The 24124-nt window shown below is 36.6% G+C and overlaps 1 protein-coding gene across 2 annotated transcripts; it reads left to right on the forward strand.

Annotated features, from left to right (window-relative positions):
- The first annotated feature begins 5975 nt into the window (after nt 1–5975).
- lrrc3b (leucine rich repeat containing 3B) lies at nt 5976–22548 on the forward strand. Of its 2 annotated transcripts, none has more exons than XM_087293785.2 (2): nt 5976–6132; nt 17100–22548. In XM_087293785.2, the coding sequence occupies exon 2, from the start codon at nt 17213–17215 to the stop codon at nt 17987–17989; it is 777 nt and encodes a 258-aa protein (XP_087149911.1). In that variant the 5' UTR covers nt 5976–6132; nt 17100–17212; the 3' UTR covers nt 17990–22548.
- Nucleotides 22549–24124: the final 1576 nt, after the last annotated feature.

The following is a 24124-nucleotide window of genomic DNA, read 5'->3' on the forward strand; positions in this document are numbered from 1 at the left end:
CCCACAGTCCAAAGACATGCGGTACAGGTGAATTGGGTAGGCTAAATTGTCCGTAGCGTATGAGTGTGTGTGTGTGAATGTGTGTGTGGATGTTTCCCAGGGATGGGTTGCGTCTGGAAGGGCATCCGCTGCGTAAAAATGTGCTGGATAAGTTGGTGGTTCATTCCGCTGTGGCGACCCCAGATTAATAAAGGGACTAAGCCGACAAGAGAATGAATGAATGAATGAATATATTGCCTTTTCATGTAATTTTGAAAGTTATATTTGAAAGTCTGTTCAAATTATAATAAAAAAGATTCATTATTTGCCTTATTTTACCTGACATGCGAGCTCACAAACATTGCATTTAAAATAAAAAAAACATATAACATATAAATGCGAATATAATAGTTCATGCTGCAATTTCTTATAATAAAAACCACAGTTTGTCAAATGTAGAACATCATGCATAAACCAAACATGCGTGCATTTATTGGCTGATTTATTTCTGAAGCGCAGAAGAGAGAATTTGCATATGCATGAATGTGATGTGTCTATATAGGAGACGCATGACGTGTGCTGTTATTAGGTTTAATTAGGCTAATTTCCTCTCACTGAGGTTAAATTACTGACACAGACAATCTGACGTGTGTCCTCCATTCAGCGGTGATTGTGTTTGGATGCAGTTCAAGACTGATGACCGCTTTCACACTGCTCCACATACCTGCCTATTGGCCGCAAAAAAAATAATTAGCCACTTAGTATGCAAATGAGTGCTACAAAGCGTGACCTTTGAAAAAAGCAGGAATGTAAATGTCTTGTTCCAAATCAGTCCCTTTGCAAATTAATGAAGGAGCGGTTTGGGGTTTGGGTTTGTCTGTCATTGTTTTGTTTTTGTTTGTTTTGTTTGTTTGCCAATCAAACTTAATGTATCGATGCCAGGAGGAAAAACCCCCGCTAGATAACATGCGACACAGGCAACCTGCCAATCTGAGTCTTGAAAATCATATCAAGCCATAATGCTGCAGCTGCACTACTGAGAGTTGCCAAGTCCACTCAGAATCCACACAACACGGGCTCATTGGAAATGCATGCTTTAGTCCACATTTTTGTCTAAATTAAATATAAACTGGAGACAGATATTTTTCACCAAAAATTAATTTAGAGCCTTGGGTCTTGTCTTCTGTACCCTTGTACCCTTAGTAACATATTTCAGATTTGCAAAAATGTAGACAGCGCCCTCTAGTGGATTTTTTATTTGTAATGTTCAACAAAATACACCCAAATAATGTATTTCAGATTTACAAAAACATATATAGACACTCCCCTATAATGATTTTTAATCTGAAATGTACAACAAAACATACCTTTAGGAACATATTTCAGATTCGCAAAAATGTAGACAGCGCCCTCTGGTGGATTGGTCATCTGTAATGTACAACAAAACATACCATATGTAACCTATTTCAGATTTTAAAAAGTCTAGGCGTTGCCCTCTAGTGGATTATTCATCTGAAATGTACAACAAAACAAGTAACGTGTTTTAGATTTGCAAAAATGTAGACAGCGCCCTCTAGTGAATTTTTTTATCTTTAATGTACAACAAAATACACCCAAATAACGTATTTCCGATTCACAAAAAATATATATAGATACTCCCCTCTAATAATTTTTAATCTGAAATGTACAACAAAACATACCTTTAGGAACATATTTCAGATTTGCAAATATGTAAAAAGCGCCCTCTAGTGGATTAGTCATCTGAAACGTACAACAAAACATACCCTAGTAACATATTTCAGATTTGCAAATATGTGGACAGACATCGCCCTCTAGTGGATTTGTCATCTGTCATGTACAACAAAACATACCCTAAGTAACGTATTTTTGATTTGCAAAAATGTAGACAGCGCCCTCTAGTGAATTTTTTATCTGTAATGTTCAACAAAATACACCCAAATAATGTATATCAGATTCGCAAAAAATATATAGACACTCCCCTCTAATAATTTTTAATCTGAAAGATACAACAAAACATACCTTTAGTAACATATTCAGATTAGCAATAATGTAGACAGCGCCCTTTACTGGATTTGTCATCTGCAATGTACAACAAAACATACCCTAAGTAATGTATTTCAGATTTGCCTAAAGGTAGACAGCGCCCTCTAGTGGATTTATCATCTGAAACGTACAACAAAATATACCTTAAGTAATGTATTTCAGATTTCCCTAAATGCAGACAGCGCCCTCTAGTGGATTTTTTATCTGCAAAGTTCAACAAAATACACCCAATTAACGTAATTAAGATTAATAAAAAATATGTAGACACTCCCCTCTAATGATTTTTAATCTGAAATGTACAACAAAACATACCTTTAGTAGTGTAATCCAGATTTTTAAAAGTCTAGACAGCGCCCGCTAGTGGATTTTTAATGCAAAAAATGTAGACATTGCCCTATAGTGGATTTTTCATCTCTAATGTACAACAAAATACACCCAAATAATGTATTGCAGATTTGCTAAAATATAGAAACTGCCCTCTAGTGGATTTTCATTTGAAATGTACAACAAAATATACCCAAAGTAACGGATTTCAGATATGCAAAAATGTAGACGCTGCCCTCTAAGGATTTTTTCATCTGAAATGTACAACAAAACATACCTTTAGAAACGTATTTCAGATTCGCAAAAATGTAGACATTGCCCTCTAGTGGATTAGTCATCTGAAACTTACAACAAAACATTCAATTAAATTCAGCTTTAGTTGTATAGCGCTTTTACAATGTAGATTGTGTCAAAGCAGCTTCACATAAATAGTCATAGTAACTGGAACAGTGTGGTTCAGTAACTGGAACAGTGTGGTTCAGGTTTTAGTGTTTAAGTTCAGTTCAGTTCAGTTTAGCTCAGTTCAGTGTGATTTAATCATTACTGAGAGTTCAAACACTGAAGAGCCAATTCATCGATACGTAGCTCTACCAATCCTGAACCTACATACCCTAAGTAACGTATTACAGATTTGCAAAAATCTAGAGAGCGCCCTCTAGTGAATTTTTTATTTTTTATCTGTAATGTACAACAAAATGTACCCAAAGTAACTTATTTCAGATTTTAAAAAGTATAGACAGCGCCCTCTAGTGTATTTGTCCTCTGAAACTTTTAACAAAACACACCTTTAGTAACGTATTTCATATACGCAAAAATATAGACAGCGCCCTCTGGTGTATTTGCCATCCGAAACGTGCAACAAAACATACCTAGAGCAACGTATTTTGCGTTTTGTCAAAAATTATCCACATATTTCCCATTAAGGCTGGTTAAATTTGCAATTTTGGGCTTATTTTTAAAGTTCCAGTAAAAAATAAAATAAGATGTAGGTTGCGGGTTTTTATCATATTTTTTACATTTTTATTTGCTTTCTCTAATGCATTTTAAAACACATTTTTCATTACATTAATCATTACAGTCAACATTTGTTTTATTCTGCTGTAAATATTTGACTGCTTTTTAATATTAATATTAATTTATTTCATTATTTCTCTTAAATAACTCCTTTTTTTGCATTACAGATTCAAATTAAATTCTATTTAAGCTATTAAAAGCTGATTTAATGATAATGCATAAATAATAATAGTTCAAATTGATTATTATTATGAAATCTGATAACATTGGGCTTGTTTTTGATGCATATTTGTCTTGTGATTGGTTTGCCTTGGGAGCATTTACTGAGCCTATTTTTTCCTTCAACAAACAAGTGTAGGGTGCCGGAAAGTGCACGAAACACTCAATTATATCTGCGGTGAAATGACATTTCTGATGTATTGTGTTTTTGAGGCCTCAAGTGTGGCTGGTTTAAAGAGCCGTTCATTTGCTGCTGATGGATGTTTTTCTGTCATGACGGCGTTTGATCACCTTTACTAATTATCTGGAGTGATTGATATCTGGAGGATTCTGAGCTCGGCTGTGAACGGATGATCTGCCTTTCTCTCAGACAGACTGTGTTTATCAGGAAAAGCACAGCTAATTGTTGGTTTTCTCCAGCGTCTGACGTTGAGTGAGTACTCAGACAGCAGCTCCTCGTGTATTAAACATGCCGCGCGCTGGTATTTACTGTAAAACCATCAAAACAGTCACTGAACCGTGGAGTTATAATTGATCACGAGTGCTTTTATGTTATTAATGTGCCATTTAGCCGATGTCCACACACACATGCAGGCGTTCCTCAGAGTTCACAGAGGTTAAAAACCATCTCAAGGACGAAAGCAGGACGGCTCATGTGTGAGTTCTTGTGAGAGTTTGACACTGCAAACATTTAGTTGTGATTTTTAACCCTTGTGCTGCCTGTACTTCAGAATAAAAACTAATTATTGACAAATATTGCATTAAAACACACTTAAAACACTTAAAGTGTAGTCTTATGTGTTTATAGGTATGAACAAGTACTTGAAATCCAATTGAACATTGGGTACATGACCATATGCATGCATGTTTTTTAATGTCATCACCATAAGAAATACAGCATTTAGTGATTTCTTCTTATCTGTAAAACAGGGATTATTTGTTTGATAATGCTTTTGCCTTTATGTTGTGTAAATGTACACTTAAGATGATGTTTACTGATACTATTGGCCCCATATAGCAGGACAACAAGCCACAATAGTGTATAGTTAATGTACATTTAACTGTGCACTTGTTTACAGATGCTGCATTGACTTAAAACTAAAGTATCCTCATTCTACATTGCTCAAAATGTACCATTCCAAGGTACCACTCATAAAAATTGTCTGTGGTTTAGCTTCAAATAAAGCAGAAAATCTTGGTTTAACCACAAATGAACAGTGGGTTTAGTTTAACCATGGTATTTATGGTAAAAATAATTGTGGTTTTACACATTAATCTGCCAGAAACATGGTTACTGCGCTTTTTACTGTAATAAATCTATGATTAATTCTTCCTAAGAGACAAGAGCAAGCATTTTTGTTTTTAAAAGATGTCCAATAGATGTCTAATAGACGTCTAAACTCAGTCATCTTGGCTAAAACAAGGTTAAAAATAAACAGAAATGAATGACTACACATATAAAGTGTGTCTAATCTCTATTTGATGACTAGTCTATTTTTGTGCTATATTTGGCCCAATTTTAGCCTTGTTTAAGCCAAGCTGTCTCCGTTTAGATGTCTAGACGTCTATTAGACAAAATTGTTTGCTGGGGTACAGTACGCCATATACCTGGGTAAAATCAAGGTAAATATTAAAAACAATTACAATGCCTTTTATTATAGTTTAAGCACTCCAAGAGTTTTCCACATTAAATCGTTTTACAATGGACACACGCGGGCTACTTTTCAGAAGTCGAACACTTGAGAATAAAGCACGCCTCAAAACGAGTTTCAGCTTGAATTTCTTATATCATATTTACAAGAAATCCGTCAGAATGGGTATTATTTCGCAGATTAATAAAAAAAATGAGCTTTAATTAGTCACACAAACGCAGACGCACACACACGGCCATACGCTCGCGCTGCTGACAGAATCCAGCTTGCAATGTTCGATTCAGTTCACAGAATCGGTTCATTCAGATGGTTCGTAGTTTGATCAGTGTTCATACAAGTTAATGCGTTTTAGCACTGTGTTTGGTCACCAATGTAGGCTGTAGATTGTGTTAACTCAGTTATGCTAACGTTAGCGTCTAAGACATAAGCAACAATATTGCTATTGAACTACTATAAGAGCAAACAGGTGTTTGACTAGACACCATAGATCAAAACGTGCAGTTTAGATGACTAATTTCTGAAGAATTGCTCCAACAACAAAATATGAATGATAGTAATGTTAATCTTTTGGACTGAACATTAATTTATCTCCACTCTAATACAGAACAACAGCAGTGATTGATGAATCGACTCGACTGAATTGCTATAAGGAATCAGTTCAAAAGAACCGTTCGTTCGCGAATCGAACGCCACTTCCACGGAGCGATCGAACCCCTCCCAGTTACTCCCGTGGCTTTTGCCACGAACATCAGCCAACAACCTCCAAATATGCGAGAGTGGAGATGAAATAGGGACCGAGAGCGTCTGATCTGATGTCTGAATGATTCCCCGAGGATGTGAGAGTCACGGATGCGGCGATCGATGAGTGTTTCTGTCGCAGGTAAGAGACAAACGCATGTCGCCTGTTGCTCCGCCGCACGTAAACACACACATGACAGACACCGACATGCATTCATCTGTCACATATATGCATTTTACATGTTCACAACTGCACACTGGTCATTCACGGTGTCAAACGAGCGGATTGTACGTGCGTCAGCCGCTGTTTGTCTGCGAGTCAATTATTGCACACGTTTCAAATGATGTGCACCTTTTGAATAGCAATTGACAGGCTTTTATGATTAATGCATGCACCCGGAGAGACTGATTTAACCAAACCAACCATGCACGAGCAACTTATTAGCAGTTATCGATGAATTCCTTATGATGCACCTAATGATCAGGGTTATTGAATACAATAATTCTCCAGGTTCGCTGTAGGGTGTGGAGACTGAAATCCAAGATCGACTGGAGAAAAGTTCTTTCCATCACTTAGCTTTGTGATTTGGAGCTGTCTCTGAGTGCTCTGGATGCTGAAATTGCCAGGAGAAGGTGATGCTGCTTTGATCGCACCGGAAGGGTCAGATTTCATGCCAGAGCCGGTGGGATTAAATCAGGGATAATGCATTGGATCAAAGCTGTGATGCTGCTCATATCTGAATGGATTATTGTTATATTTGACGAGAGACGCTTTTAGAGGGGGCCTACAAAGCAAAAATCAGTTTTAGAATATGGTTTAAACACAGATTTGTGTGAAAATATTATTTATTGTATTTTTTTTTACAATCACACTTGATAAGAACAGTCTGCAGGAACACTTCCATTGACATTCTCTCTTGAACGTGTCATCACAGGGGGAAAGCCCCGCCCACTAGTGACGATTTCTCTTTCATTAGCATAGACAGCCCTGAGTAAGAAGCAGCCCAAATGAACACTGCAAACTCCCAGGTCTGTAGCCAGTCTGGTTAAAGAGGTGGTTCATTTTTTCAACAAATAAATCTTTTTGCAGTTATTCGGCTCATTTTCTATTTAATTATGACATTTAAATACTGCATTTAGTTGCATATTTTCAGCACTATTTTTAGCTGATTTAGCTTGTTGGATGGTCATCATAACCACAAATTTTGATGTATTTACTAAATATTTAAAATAAAAAAATTGACAAATATTTATTTTTAAAATACAGATTTATTACATCATATTTCATTAGAAAAAAATTAAATAAAAAACTGAAGCCTATTGTAATTTATTAGGCAATTAACAAACAGGGGTGCGTTTCCAAAAACCATTGTTAGCCAACTAACGACGCAAGTTACGTCATTACAAATCCGTTTCCTAAATCCGTTGCTCTAGCTAACATTAGCAAACTGCGTCGCAAACTTGAGCACTCGCAACTTCAGCTCTGGAGCTGGAAACATAGCTCCTGGCTGTGTTCTATTCCCACTTATCCCCCCTATGCCCTATTCATTTAGAACATTCTAACATTCAAAGTTGGAATTATTAAAAATAAAAAGCAGTAACCTCATCTCTCATAGGTGTAATTTGCTTTCAAACTATTTCTACAGTTCAGGTTTAGCGATCTTCATATTTACAATTGTGCTCCCTTCGCAGTGCACTTTGAAAACATTAATGTCATTTTCAACAGCGCCTTATGGCGAAAGCTACAGGTGACCTATTATTTAAAAGCGAATTTAAGTTACGTCTCCAAAGTTTGTGGAAACAAAAAGCATACGTTAATTCTTTTAATTGATAGTGGGTTATTTATTAAGTATCTGTACTGTATATGACATGGGCCTGCTGGTTAGAACTTTCTGCAGTGGTTTACGTGTCAAATTGTAAAAGTAGACTTTTCAAATAAATAAATAAACAATATCCTACTTAATAATAATAATTTTTTTTATTATCATTCATCATCATCATTAATATTATTATTAAATTATGATTCTTTTCATTTCTGATCAATAATAAATATAACATTTCATTTTATAATAAATCACCTCATTATTTATTTATTTATTAATTAATTAATTTATTTATTTATTTATTTATTTATATGATTTATATATGATATTAGAATACCTGTTAGCTTTTGTAAGTGATATGTTTTAGAGTAGAATATTATAATGTTCAACTTCTCAGTAATTTTAGTAAAGCAGACATAGGCCCTATGTGCCATTCACATATATTTCAGTTAATATGGAAAGCGAGTGCATATTTTTACCAAATATTGCATTTTATTTTAAATGCCTGTTTGTGTAAAATAATATAATATACACAAAGAAATTAAGGGTTTTTTCTCTAAAGAAGTTGTTACTCCACCCAGTTTAGAGCATCATTATGTGCATTTTACGTTATAACTAACGTGGTTAAAGCGATGGATCTGCCACAGAGAAACTACGGGTTTTGGGAAACACTCGTCACTACATCGTTCGTTTCACAAACGATGCATCGTACTATGATAGTTCTACTCTAACCAGCAAATTCTACTTTCCTCAGTCAGAATGTGGCTATTTGAATAATAAAAATGTACACATAATAATAATAATAATAATAATAATAATAATAATAATAACAATAATTTAGAGCTTCATACTTTTTTTAGCCTCTCTTGTAAATGTGCTTCACACTTTTTATTGGTCGTTTTCTTTCAAGAAAAAGGTCAGAGAATTAAAATAAAAGTTATTTGTCAAATGTTTTTTCTATTTAAAAACAATTCAGTAGCTAAAGATGGCTTTGGCTACTGTATGACAGATGTTTTCTTGCACAGCTGTTTGTTGGACTCATGAAAAATAATTGATTGCATTGGTCAAAATTGATTAGCGGAAGTCACACCAGGTATCTGCTTGGTCTTAAAGCATTTTTCGATTGGCTATTTTCACTATTTATGAGAGCATATCAGTCTAAATAGGACAAACGAGCTCATGTATGGGACAAATTCTGAACCTTTGTCATTGAGGGGTGGGTCTTCTGAAACACCCTGCTGTAGCTCCGCCCTCTTTTGAAAAGAGCACAATCTCATTTGAATTTAAAGCGACAGTCACTAAAACACCACAATTAGAATAAAAGCCTAAAAGGGTCAGATTTAGAGCATTGTAAAACATTATTTGTGTGCTATTTTGTGCTGAAACTTCACACATACATTCTCCAGGGACATCAGAGACTCATTTTAGGTCTTATCAAAAGATGCATAATAGGTCACCTTTAAAACAGCCTCGTATTTGACCTTTTTGCTGCATGTATTTAAAGTAAAATGCATGTCAAAATATCTCATTCCTGCATTAGATGTTGCTTATTTATTGACAAGTCCATGAGTTGTGTTTTTCACATTCAAAGCTTTATTATATGAATGAATCATTGCAAGAGCAACGAAGAAAACCATTATGATTTCATTCCACAGCTCTATAATCTTCGCATTATACATTTTAATGTGTTATGGAGGCAGTAATGTGGTAAAAGCCCATAACTCTTTGACCCACATCCAAGCCTGATCATCTGAATCAATGTGTTTTAATATTAAAAGCTGAGGCTCTTCTGCTCATGATGATGAGTGCTGTAATGTCAAGAGCACATGATCATTTTGCAGGATCACTTCTCTTAACCAGCACCTGAGAAAATACAACACAACTCGATGCATTGTGCATCAAATATTAAGATTTGTTTTTGAAGAATGTTGAAAAGAAGTTTTAAATATTTAACGCTGGCATTAAATCAGAGATATTTGTTTTCTGAATTTACATTATTGCCTTTATATAGTGAATGATTCATCAATGCATGAATTATTGTTTGTTCTTTATTTGATCTCAGCCTTGTTATATTTCATAGGCTTTGCAATTTTAATAATATTAATAATAATAACAATATATATATATATATATATATATATATATATATATATATATATATATATATATATATATATATATATATATATATATATATTTATATATATATATATATATATATATATAGTATATAGTAGTATATAGTAATAGTGAATTAAACATGTATATTAAATAAAATTATATCATTTTATTTAATATAAATAATTCTCTAATACTATTAAAGCTATATATTACTATCATATTTAGTATATATTTTTTATATATATATATATATATATATATGTATAGTAATTTGCATGTTCTCCCCATGTTGGCATGGGTTTCCTCCGGGTGCTCCGGTTTCCCCCACAGTCCAAACACATGCGCTAAAAGGGAATTGATGAACTTAATTGTATGAGTGTGTGTATACGAGAGTGTATTAGTGTTTCCCAGTACTGGGTTGTGGCTGGTAGGGCATCCACTGTGACCCCGGATGAATAAAGGGACTAAGCTGAATTAAAATGAATGTTTGGTAATAAACAATACATGGCTTTATTGTAAGTGTAAACTGCAGCACCAGATCTAGCTGCTAGGTTTTTCAAAATATGCATTTTGCATTGTTTGTTGTGTCGTATCCATAAACAAGAAGCAAATAAAATCTTGTGGAAGGTCATGCAGTGAACAGAGGCCGTAAACCTCCAGCTATCAGCAATGATCTGAGCTGAACAGCAGAGCTAAACTCAAATGCTCCTCTGCTACCAACTGCAGATTTATCTTTAAACAACAGAAACAGAGCCCGGAGGCTTTAGAAGCTACATATAATGGACCACACATGATTATGGCGGAATAAACCCTGACAGTGTCCTCAAGAGCATCCTAATGTCAAATTTATTATATTATTTTTTATTTTATTATATTATATTATATTATATTATATTATATTATATTATATTATATTATATTATATTATATTATATTATATTATATTTTATTAAATTATATTATATTATATTATATTAAATGATATTATATTATATTATATTATATTATATTATATTATATTATATTATATTATATTATATTTTATTAAATTATATTATATTATATTATTATATATTATATTATATTATATTATATTATATTATATTATATTATATTATATTATATTATATTTAAATATATTATAATATATATTATTATATTATATTATATTATATTATATTATATTATATTATAATATAATATATTATATTATATTATAATTAATTAAATTATATTATATTTTATTAAATTATATTTTATTAAATTATATTATATTATATTTTATTAAATTATATTTTATTATATTATATTATATTATATTTTATTATATTATATTATATTATATTATATTATATTTTATTAAATTATATTATATTATATTATATTATATTATATTATGTTATGTTATATTATATTATATTATATTATATTATATTATATTATATTATATTATATTTTATTAAATTATATTATATTATATTATATTTTATTTTATTAAAATTAGCATATGTTTTACACAGTGGATGTCCTTCCAGCCACAACCCAGTACTGGGAAACACCCATACACTCTCATATTCAATCACATGAATATTTGATCAGTCAGAATCACTCAGAATATTTGCGTTTGCCTTCTGGGGTTTTTTGCATGTAGGCTTCATCCTGAATTCCTCCTGCCTGGAATTGTGGAAGTAGTTTGTCTGTGACAGTCACACATTTTTTCAGTATTTCCTGTGATGGCCTGTCAGTCATGATGGTTTGCAGTAAAAGGCGGGAGTTCTGCCATCATGTATATCTCTATACAGTAGAACCCACACGACACCTCAGTCAGAGAGCTGGGATTCACTCTGTCAGTCCAAACTGACCAACCAGAGCCTCAGGCAACACACACACACATACAATTCTAAAGATGTTTGGTGACTAAACACTCATATTAAAAGATATAATTGTTAAATAAATCTGTTTTGTTTAAACGCACTATAATATATTGTCTATGTTCACTGAGAAATTGATAAAACCGGTAATTCTGACTGAACTAACACACACATACACACACTCGCACTCTCTTTCACACGCACACACACTATCTTTTCCTCACACACTCTCTATCTTTCTCTCACAGGCACACACACACACACACTCTCTCAATCCTCTAATCACCGAGCACGTCATTTGTCAGGACTCCTGGGATGCTTATTTTTACATCACTATTGATTTACTTGCATGCATCTTTCACTGCTAAATTTAGAAACTGCCTCACATGCAGGATGAACACAAAAGGTCCAGATGTGCACACAGTAAATGACCACCCTTGTGCTAAATCAGTGATATTTCCGCCTGTGCTAAACTCAGCTCAGAAATGTGCCGAGGACACAGACGTCCAGACGCTTTTCTCAGTTGTTTACATCAATCCTGATTGGCGTCACGTACTGTACACACACATACACACACAGGAGTGGCATGTGTTAATGCATGTTAATTATAGCTTGCCTGAAATACAAGCGGTTCATGTTTGCTGACCTTGAAGGGCCATGAAGCCCCCTCGTTTCAGCAGGGTGTTTTCACACCTCTACTTTGGAAAAAGTCAGAAAAGTGGGCGTGTCCAGCTCTGTTTAGGGGGGAGTGTCGGAGGAAGAAAAGAGGCATGGTGTGGGAGTGTCTATTTGGGCGCGCTGACTTTCAGAGTCAAAACACACACACACACACACACAGGGGAGAAAGGGACTGTGTTTACATGGACATCTGTAGTCGAATTATTTGGCAAATTATTAAATGTTGGACTTTAACTGCAGTTTGGCTCTTTCATTCAGGGAATTCATTCATGTCCCTCCCGACAAACGAGATATTTGATTCGAGGAACTGCTCTAAGCGTGTATTTTTCATGCAATGTTTGATACCGCACGGCGAATGAGAGAAAAAAAACTCAGCATTTCCCGGAAACTTGGCAACACACGGCAGGTAGTGTCAGAAAGCCGCGTGTGTTATTCCGGTCACAAAATGCGGTGAAAATCCTACCCGAGGTTAAAGTTTGGTTGTGGTGCTAACATGTTTACACTCGGTGCAATAGTTAACTTAGTTCGATACTAACAAACTGAATAAACAAAGAGCACTGGTCGCTCACTGACCAAATCTGTAGAGACAGGACAATCACCAGCAACTAGAGCCGCGTCTTTATCAAGAGGAGACGAGCAGCGAATCCGGATCTCAGCGTTTGCAGATGAGAACAGCTCTCAGGTAAACAATAATCCTCCTTAGACACGTAAGTTATTGTTGTCGAGCGTCGCGTACACTGTTAATCCACACGTGACTCCAGCTGAGCTCTCACAGAGAGAAAATGAAAACAAAACTGAACTGCAGCAAACTATAAAAGCAACACTTCACGCTTGTTTTGCCAACACAACGTGGCGTCTCTGTCGTCTAAACACAGTCTGCACGCTGGAATACACGCTATTATGTCATGACCGTGACGCAGCTTCAAAAATTCGTTTCAAACCGGAAGTACGAGTTGCTTGAAATAACGCAAAAACAACCAATTTACACTTTTTAGAGAAATATAGGTGTCCTGATAGTGTTTTTAGCAGTGTGGGACACATATACGACTGTCAACAGCTTAACACATGTGTTCTGGTGTTTCGTGACCCTTTAAGTGTGTGTTTCTGAAACATCTTCACGTGACGAATTGTGCTTCGCTGAATCAGTGGTGTGTCTGTAATTGGAGTTGATCACTAATTAGTCTGTAAATGTTTTGGTTTAAGAAAGAAATCCTGATCAGTAGTGAGGGTTTGTTCACTCTGAGGGGTTTATTTTAGTGCTAACTGCTGTGTATTTTCCATTAGCTAACTATATAAAAGCTGTGTAGGGAAGGAAATGTTCAGCCTTTCTATATAGCCAGTGTTTATCAGGACAGACAGCGATAGGTTGAGCAGATCAAACACACACAATAAACCGTGAATCACGATTCCGGTGTGAAAACGTTCAATTAGAGGTTTTGTGCACAAATAATTTTGTGTGTGTGTGTGTGTGTGTGTGTGTGTGTGTGTGTGTGTGTGCCGCTTTCATTCTCTCAGAGTTATTCAGCAAGGACACGTCGCATTAATCAAAAGTGACTGTACGGATGTTTCTAATATCACAAAAGACTTCAAATAGACGCTGTTTAATATGCTGTGGAGCACTGGAAATATGTGGCTTCAGAAACATGTTCCTGTGTAACTCATGCAGCTGCGTTTCTCCATATTTGATAGCATGGCTTTCACATTTGAATATTCCAAAACAGCACTTCACGTTTCCCTTGTGTTCCACGTTAGTGCTCTATGTTAGTTTTAAACTGCAGATGACACTTTAGGCTTGTGTTTAACAGCAGATGGCGCTCCAGGTTAGTTTTTAGCAGCAGACGATGCTCTAGGCTAACAGCAGATGAGGCTCTAGGCTAGTTTTTAACAGCAGATGATGCTCTAGGCTAGTTTTTAACAGCAGATGAGGCTCTAGGCTAGTTTTTAACAGCAGATGATGCTCTAGGCTAGTTTTTAACAGCAGATGGCGCTCTAGGTTAGTTTTTAACAGCAGATGGCGCTCTAGGCTAGTTTTTGGCTGCAGACGATGCTCTAGGCTAGTTTTTAACAGCAGATGGCTCTCTAGGCTAGTTTTTAGCAGCAGACAATGCTCTAGGCTAACAACACATGGTACTCTAGGCTAGTTTTTAACATCAGATGGCACTCTAGGCTAGTTTCTAACAGCAGAAAATTCACTGGGCTAGATTTAAACAGCAAATGTTGCTCTTGGCTAGTTTTTAAAAGCAGATGGCGCTCTAGGCTAGTTTTTAGCTGCAGACAGTGCTCTAGGCTTGCTTGAAACAACAAATGTTGCTCTAGGGTAGTTTTTAGCAGCAGACGGTGCTATAGGCTAACAGCAGATGGCACTCTAGGCTAGTTTTTAACAGCAGACAGCGCTCTATGCTTGTTTTATTCAGTGGATGTGCTCTAGACAAATTTTTAACAGCATATGGTGCTCTAGGCTAGTTTTCAACAGCAGATGATGCTCTAGGCTAGTTTTTAACAGCAGATGGCACTCTAGGTTAGTTGTTAGCAGCAGACAATGCTCTAGGCTAACAACACATGGTACTCTAGGCTAGTTTTTAACAACAGATGGTGCTCTAGGCTAGTTTTAGCACCAGATGGCGCTCTAGGCTAGTTTTTAACAGCAGAGGGCGCTCCAGGCCAGTTTTAAACAGCAGAAATATCACTGGGCTAGTTTAAAACAGCAAATGTTGCTCCAGGGCTAGTTTTTAGCTGCAGACAGTGCTCTAGGCTAGCTTTAAACAGCAATTGTCGCTCTTGGGTAGTTTTAAGCAGCAGACGGTGCTCTAGGCTAACAGCAGATGGCACTCTAAGCTAGTTTTTAACAGCAGACGCCACTCTAGGCTAGTTTTTAACAGCAGACGGCACTCTTGGTTAGTTTTCAACTGCACATGGCGCCCTTGGCTAACAGCAGATGGCACTCTAGGCTAGTTTTTAACAGCAGACAGCGCTCTATGCTTGTTTTATACAGCGGATGGCGCTCCAGGCTAATTTTTCAATAGCAGATGGTGCTCTAGGCTAGTTTTCAACAGCAGATGGTGCTCTAGGCTAGTTTTTATTAGCAGATGGTGCTCTGGGCTAGTTTTTGACAGTAGATGGTGCTTTAGGGTAACAGCAGATGGCACTTTAGGCTAGTTTTTAACAGCAGACGCCACTCTAGCCTAGCTTTTTAACAGCAGAAATCGATCTGCGCTAGTTTTAAACTGTGGCTGTTGCTCTTTGCTAACAGCAGATGATGCTCTAGGCTAGTTTTTAACTGCAGACGGCACTCTAGGCTAGTTTTTACAGCAGATGTCACTCTATGCTAGTTTTTAACAGCAGACGGTGCTCTAGGCTAGTTTTTAACTGCACATGGCGCTCTTGGCTGTTCTTTTGCATATTAGTTGTCTTAATATGGAAATAATGTTGTAAACATTTATTGTAAAAAAAAAAAGTGAATGTTCAATGTAAAACATTGATTTAGAAAACATTTTACATTGGAAAGCAATGTCCATTACCTGTTGACAAGGCTGAAGGGTGATTTTGGAATTTTAATACTTCTGTTAATCGATACTCTAAGAATGTTTGGATATCAGCTGATTAAAGGGCCAGAATTGCAGTCTTCAGTTTGCTACATAGTGCTCAATGTCACACTGATGTCAGTTTTTCTGACAGACCTCTCAAAAAGTCACGCTCTGTCTGTTCCCTGTGTTTCAGTAGCACATTCTCTTCGGGTGATGGAGGAGAGGTGTCATCCCGACTCATAAATTAGCGAATGCGTTCACTGGAGGGCTGCACCATATTGGAAAAAATCTGACATTACGCTATTTGGATTTCCTGCAATATATATTTTGCAATGTATATATATATATATATATATATATATATATGAATAATTTATGAATTATAAATATGATGTCTGCATTATATATATGAAAAGTATATATTAAAAAATATTAAAATATACAGTTGAAGTCAGAATTATTATCCCCCTTTTGATTTTATTTAATTTTTTTAAATATTTCCCAAATTATTTGTAACAGAGCAAGGAAATTTTCACAGCATGTCTGATAATATTTTTTCTTCTGGAGAAAGTCTTATTTGTTTTATTTCGGCTAGAATAAAAGCAATTATTAATTTTTTTAAAAACATTTTGGGACAAAATTATTAGCCCCTTTAAGCTATTTTTTTTTCGATAATCTACAGAACAAACCATCGTTATACAATGACTTGCCTAATTATCCTAACCTGCCTAGTTCACCTTATTAACCTAGTTAAGCCTTTAAATGTCACTTTAAGCTGTATAGAAGTGTCTTGAAAAATATCAAGTAAAATATTATTTACTGTCATCATGACAAAGATAAAATAAATCCGTTATTACAATCTTCTCTCCATTAAACAGAAATAGAGCAGGTCTGTCTATAAAAAAGAATACTTTTCTTAAAGATGCAGGACTTTTTTTGTGCCATGGTGGATACCTAAACATTATAGTCAATAATATCGTTATCGCAGTGAATAAATCCTCCATCCCTACTGCAATAATGACCATTACAGATGCTATACATAGAAACTGTACATTTTGCATCCCTAGTTGACTGTGTCCTCTCCCTTTGCAGGCTCACACAGACGATGAGAGCAGCCGAGACCCATAGCTCTTGCTGACGGCGCCATCCCGCAATGGGGCTCCCGTGAACGGCCTCGGCGTCGAGTATGTTGGCCGGCTGTCAGCATGACGCCGCTGGACCTGTGGCTTTCGCGCTCCATCCCCATGTGTCTGTTGCTCCAGAGCCTGGTGCTTATGGTCCTGTGCTTTCCATCTGCCAGCACCTGTCCTAAAGGCTGCACATGCCAGCGATCAGAAAGCCCCCCACATGGCCTCAACGTCACCTGTAGCCTTTCTCGCTTGAAGGAGATCCCTCCCGACGTCCCACCGGACACCCAATTACTCCAGCTGGACAGAAACCACATATCATTGGTGCCTGACCGCATATTTCATGGCTTGAGGATGCTACGGAGACTCAATCTATCCCATAATGCTGTGGAAACACTAGGCGAGGGGGCGTTCATTGGTTTGGAGGGCTCTCTGGAGGTATTGGACTTGTCATACAATAGGATCACTAGCGTGCACAAGGATGCATTTGCGCGTTTGAAGGCGCGTGTGGTGGTGGACAATAACCCTTGGCATTGCGACTGTGCGCTGCAGCAGGCGTTGGGAGGTATGGCGCACAATCACGAACGTGTGCTGTGCCGGAGCTCGGAGCTGAGAGACCAGGAGGGCCAGCCGTTCATGGCTGTGGACGCCGATTTGTGCAACCTGGCCAAACGGACCACCGACTACGCCATGTTGGTGACCATGTTTGGCTGGTTTGCGATGGTTATCTCTTATGTTGTGTACTATGTACGGCAGAACCAGGAAGATGCCAGACGACATCTTGAGTATCTGAAATCGCTTCCCAGCAAACCCAAGAAACCGGACGAACCGGAGGACATCAGTACAGTGGTGTGACTTTTGTGTGTGATTAAAGGCCTGTTCAGATTAAGAAGGACAATTGTGATGACCAGTTGAATTTAAGTCTACAATGCATTCACAGAGAATGGACCCTTTTCACATTACTGGGTTTTCAGAAGTCGTCATAGCTGGTAAACTTAACACACGTTTTTTGCATTTTTGGCATTTCGCTCAGCCCTATCAAAATATATATCATTATCGTTCAATATGGAAAATTATTATCGAGATTGCATTTTTGCCATATCGCCCAGCCCTAACGAAATATTTAACGTTAATATTCGATATGGAAAACAATATCGAGATTGCATTTTTGCCATATCGCCCAGCCCTATCGAAATATATATCGTTAACGTTCAATATGGAAAATAATTATCGAGATTGCATTTTTGCCATATCGCCCAGCCCTAACGAAATATTTAACGTTAATATTCAATATGGAAAATAATTATCGAGATTGCATTTTTGCCATATCGGCCAGCCCTAACGAAATATTTAACGTTAATATTCAATATGGAAAATAATTATCGAGATTGCATTTTTGCCATATCTGCCAGCCCTAACGAAATATATATCGTTATTGTTTAGTATAGAAAATATTCATCGAGATTGCATTTTTGCCATATCGCCCAGCCCTTTCGAAATATATATATCGTTATTGTTCAATATGTAAAATATTCGAGATTGCATTTTTGTCTTATCACCCAGCCCTATCTAAATATATATTGTTATCGTTCAATATGGAAAGTAATTATTGAGATTGCATTTTTGCCATATCGCCTAGCCCTAACCCATCCCTGTTGCGTTTCTGACCATCAACAATGCGCACATTAAGATATCGATGCTGAAACTAGATATTATGCATCCCTTGTTTACTGTAGCATTTTAAAGTCGCGTATATCAGTGGATCCATCAGCGGATCGCTCGTTTGTCAGCTCATAGACAGACCAGCTGATTCGATGCAATTTTGACACACTCCAGTGATCTAGGGATGCACACTATGTAGTATCAGCGGTGAAATAACAACTTTTTTTTTTACAATCCTATTTGCTAAATTAATGAAAGTAAAACTCCACAATGGTGTTATCAAGACTTTTATATAAAGAAAACAAATTGAGACTAAAAATAGTAGCCAGAAGCGAGAATAAAGTCAAATTGACAGTACCACCTCCGTACACTCTGCATTACAAACGCCTCACACCAGCGGTCATTCGTTTTTTGTCATTTGATGTGAAGACGTTATACTACATACATAAATACATGATAAATGTTCAAATGTTTTTTTTTTTAAATGAGAATATTTAAAACTTTCAAGGATTAAGGATGCTGATGAGCGTTTAACGTGTCATAACAGTCTTTTGAAAAGGGTCTATCCATGTTTGGAATCACTTCTGGAAGCTGATTGTGATGTAAACAATGGCAGCCAATCAGAATCTATCTTTAAAGAGATTAAACCTGTGGGACGGCAAAGAAAAAAACAACAAGCATATGAAGGATTTAACCAATATCTGTGGGTATTGATTAGGGCTGGGCGAATAATCGTAACGAAATCGCAAACGCAATTGAGCAAGGCTACTATTGTCATGCACATCTTGTCAGGGAAGCACGGTTGCTTAATTAGCTGTAATTCTCCGCTAAAGGCCAGAGGGCGCTCTCAAGGAAGTTTCAAACACCCAAATAATGAACAAATAAGAGTGAACAATAGATTGAAGTGTTTTCATTGATTCAGCATGACTGATAAACACACAACTATGAAATCGTCTGACATAAGGAATTATTACAAACACTCGACTAAAGTTACGAAGTGAGTTCGGAGTAAAACATTAATCATTAATTTTGGCTAAGTCCCTTTATTAATCAGGTCACCACAGTGAAATAAATCGCCAACTTATTCAGCATATGTTCTACGCAGCAGCTGCAACCCATCACTGGGAAACACCCATGCACTCTCATTCACAAACATACACTGGGTATTTAGCTTACCCAATTCCCCTATAGCACAGGTCTTTGGACTTGTGGGGGAAACTGGAGCACCCGGAGGAAACCTACGTGATCACGGGGAGAACATGCAAACTCTACACAGAAATGTCAACTGACCCAGCTGTGACTCAAACCAGCGACATTCTTGCTGTGAGGTGACAGCACTACCCACTGCGCCACCTAAAACGTTATAATATGTGGTAATTTCACATGTAGCATTTGCTACACAGAGCCGTAGTTCACTGAGAAGCTACGCAAACGACGCAAACAACAATTATCGACCAATTAAAACTCATTTAATTGTATAACCCTTTTTTGAGTAGCTTGTCAGCTGCTCCATCTGAAAGTACATGCTAGAAGTTTACAACAACCGGCTGTACTGACAAAATGTGCATGAAAACCATCTTCGAATAATCGCCTAGCTGTAAAATTGATGCTTGCATACTTAAAAAGTTACCATTAGCCATAGCTAACTGTGACGTTTTAATAAACACCCCAATTCTACAACAATTGTTCCATCAGCAGGTTGGCAGCCAATCAGAATCCAGTACTGTGCATTGGTGTGGACGTGAATGTGGTTGTCATTATCCTTTCTTATAACGAATAGGCCTTAAACAAGAATGTTGCTAATTCCGACACAAATCATAAATGTCGTCTAGCGTACTACACCTGTCTTCTCTTTTTCCGATGTGCTTTCCTGTTTCTGTATTTAGACGAATTTGTGAGATACTTCCAACCCTGTGTTTTTACAAGAGAGAGAGAGAGAGAAATGCGACGTATAGGTGGCATTAAAACAATCGCAAAGTTGTCCTTTTAAACTTGGTCTAATCCCACGTTTAGAGCGAGAACTTGCCTTCAGGCACATTGACACGAGAAATTTTCTATTTTAACTAGTCAGTCGGAGCAGACCGTCAATCGTTTAGCAAAGCTAATGACCAGTACAGGTATTTTGAGAAATCAAATCTCAGGTGCAAACGTCGATTTGTAAAAAAAAAAAACCTACGATGTTTTGATGCTACCAAGTTTTGTAAGACTAACGATAAGACATTAGCTACAATTGTGAATCATTTTACGACCTTTTAAAGGCGTAGCGCACCCTTTATCAGTGAAGATGTGAGACATTTCTTCCAACGTTCTAAAACTATTATTGTGATCCTGTGCATTTTTAGGTTTTCGTTCCTTTGTTGCGTTAAACTTCGTGCACATTAAATGGTGAATCGTAGAGCACAGCAGTGCTGGTGTGGTGCTTCTCACGTAATTCTCGGAAAAGTAGTTGAGGAACGTAGTCGATACCTCCATCCGAGTCTATTGTCGGTAACGTTTCTTGTGAGGCTCTTCGTCGATGTCGTAACTCACCGTGCGTAAAAAGAGGCTCTGTGTTAGTCATCATGTAATCTACAAGACGGCCAGCGTGTGTTTGTAAACGTACGGTTCAGTCTCTGAAACCAAAATCTGGCTCAACCTTTGGCGCATATAGGGACTTGAGTTCCCCCGATGCTCATTATTGTGTGTGTACAGTAATTTGGGCTGGTTGCGAGCGGAAAATTACAGCTGTCACTCTATAACTGGCATCATTCATACGAATGACTGCTGAGTCCAGCAAAGCAAAGCCCCAGGGAAGAGCTAGAGGATAGAAAGACGACAGGAGACCAGAGGAAATGGAAAACAGAAGGTTGGGAGCTGGAAATCAGGGCTCTTATGAGAACGGATTGTGCTGGTGCTGTGATATAGAACGTTTCAGGTGGCTTTCATGATCCAATGATACTGTGATTTTTCCATTATTACCATGTCTGAACGTTGGTATTATGTTGCACATATATGGGTCATATATGGGTCAAAGATGAGATGTTCTTTTTGCATAAATACAATTGAAGCGTCTGTGTTCCAAATAGCATTTGTGGGGCGAAAAGTCAAAACTAGGGTGAAATTTTCTATTGAGATTCAATGTGACAGATAGATTAATGTAACAATCAAACGGCGGACTGTACTTGTTAGAACTTATTAATGTGATAATGCTCAATATTTTAAATCGGTGAAAGCCTATTGCCGACAAATGAGGAAAAAACCATGTGGTTTGAAGAATAGTGACAAAGTGTAAACATTTAACTAAAATATTGTTACGATGGATGACATTTTAGTGGCCAACTTCTGTAAATCAAGATAAAGCTGTATTATACGGTGGCCGAGAGAGCTTAACGTGCTGCAGTTTAAGAAAACACATGCGATTATAAAAAAACAACAACATATTAAGAAAAGATCTTCATCTGTTTGACAGCACACCTGCTGCAAATCCTCACAACGCAAATCCATTTTTCAAAAACGCACTGCATTTTCACACAACGCAAACAATTTACAAAAACGCACTGCATTTTCACACAAACGCAAACAATTTTCAAAAACGCACTGCATTTTCACACAACGCAAATAATTTTCAAAAACTCGCTGTATTTTCACACAAACGCAAACAATGTACAAAAACGCTCTGCATTTTCACACAAACGCAAACAATTTAAAAACGCGCAGCATTTTCACACAAACGCAAACAATTTAAAAATCGCGCAGCATTTTCACACAAATGCTTTGGTGATCTTTGAAAAATTCACTTTTCAAAGATCACCAAAAACTTTACAGAGCATTAGTCACTGCACAGGGATGTCCATCACGTCTTTGGGTCCACTTGTAAAATTTACGTTCTGGTGTTTTTACAATTATTGTGAGAAAACGCAGCTTGTTTTATTAAATTGTTTGCGTTGTGTGAAAATGCAGCGCATTTTCGTAAATTGTTTCCGTTGTGCGAAAATGCAGCATATTTTATTAAATTGTTTGCGTTTTGAGAAAATGTGTGTTTTATGAAATTGTATTCGTTTTGTGAAAATGCAGTGTTTTATTAATTGTTTGTGTTGTGTAGAAATGCAGAGCGTTTTATTAAATTGGTTGCGTTTTCTGGAAACGCATCGTGTTTTCGTAAATTGTTTGCATTATGTGAAAATGCAGTGCATTTTCGTAAATTGTTTGCGTTGTGTGAAAATGCAGCGCAGTTTAATAAATTGTTTGCGTTGTCTGGAAATGCAGCATGTTTTCGTAAATTGTTTGTATTGTGTGAAAATGCAGCACGTTTTTTTTTTATTGTTTCCGTTGTGAGAAAATGAAGCGCGTTTTTAAAAATGTACATGTGTTGTGAGGATTTGCAGCATGTGTGCTGTCAAATGGATAAAGAACTTTTCTTAATTTGCTAACTTTTTCGTAGTGGCGCGTGTTTTCTTAAATTGCAGCATGTTAAGCTCTCTTAGCCACGGTAGTATTACTCTTTTAGGGCCAGATTTACTAACAGCTTGCGTACAGAATCATTAATGTTGATTTGTGTGACTATTAAATATGTTCAAATGAAGCATTTGTCGCAGACAAACAAGAGTATTACATTCCAATCCCATACAGTATTTATACCGTGGCATTCAGTTTACCGGTATTTGCATTATTTTATGGCCATTTTGTGCCTGTGTTATTCTCTCAGTAGTTTTATATGCTTTTCACATGTGATTTTAAGGTGATTGCACAACATATGAACCCCACACGTCATGATTTTGCCAAATACGATGTCATCCTGGATTAACATCTATCTTTAGGATTAACACCTAAACCCAACCAATATGTAAATTATTCTCAAAATCAGAGGGGAATATTAGTTCTAACAATAGACTTAACATAAACGGTAAACGTATCCCTTAATTTTGATTGGCTGATCGGAATGTTGTTCCAGGATCAACACAGATGTTAATCCAGGATCATGTCCTACTTGCTGAAATCAGGTTGGCGTATGAAGCTCATGTTGTTTTTCTGTTCAGCAAGTGTACATCAGGTAACCTAACTTGCTGCATTAAGACAATATTAAAGCGTCTTGTTTGATTTGTGCATTCGCATTTAGGGGATTGTGCCGTTTAGTAAATCTGGCTTGTATCATTTTTTACCTCTTTTTGTCTTTGACCTATATTCAAGATCGATCTTTGGGGAAATGAACTGCCAATCAGAATCCATCATATCCGTCAATTGGAAACCCCTATGGTAGTTTTGTAAGTGGAATGAGCGTTGTTTCTTTATCGTAACTTCATCGTTGTGTATCCAGTGAAGTGCTTTTCTAATGAAACTTTTTAAACTCCA

This window comes from Danio rerio, chromosome 19 (genome assembly GCF_052040795.2).
Source record: "Danio rerio strain M-AB ecotype USA chromosome 19, GRCz13ab, whole genome shotgun sequence".
Lineage (NCBI taxonomy): Eukaryota > Metazoa > Chordata > Actinopteri > Cypriniformes > Danionidae > Danio > Danio rerio.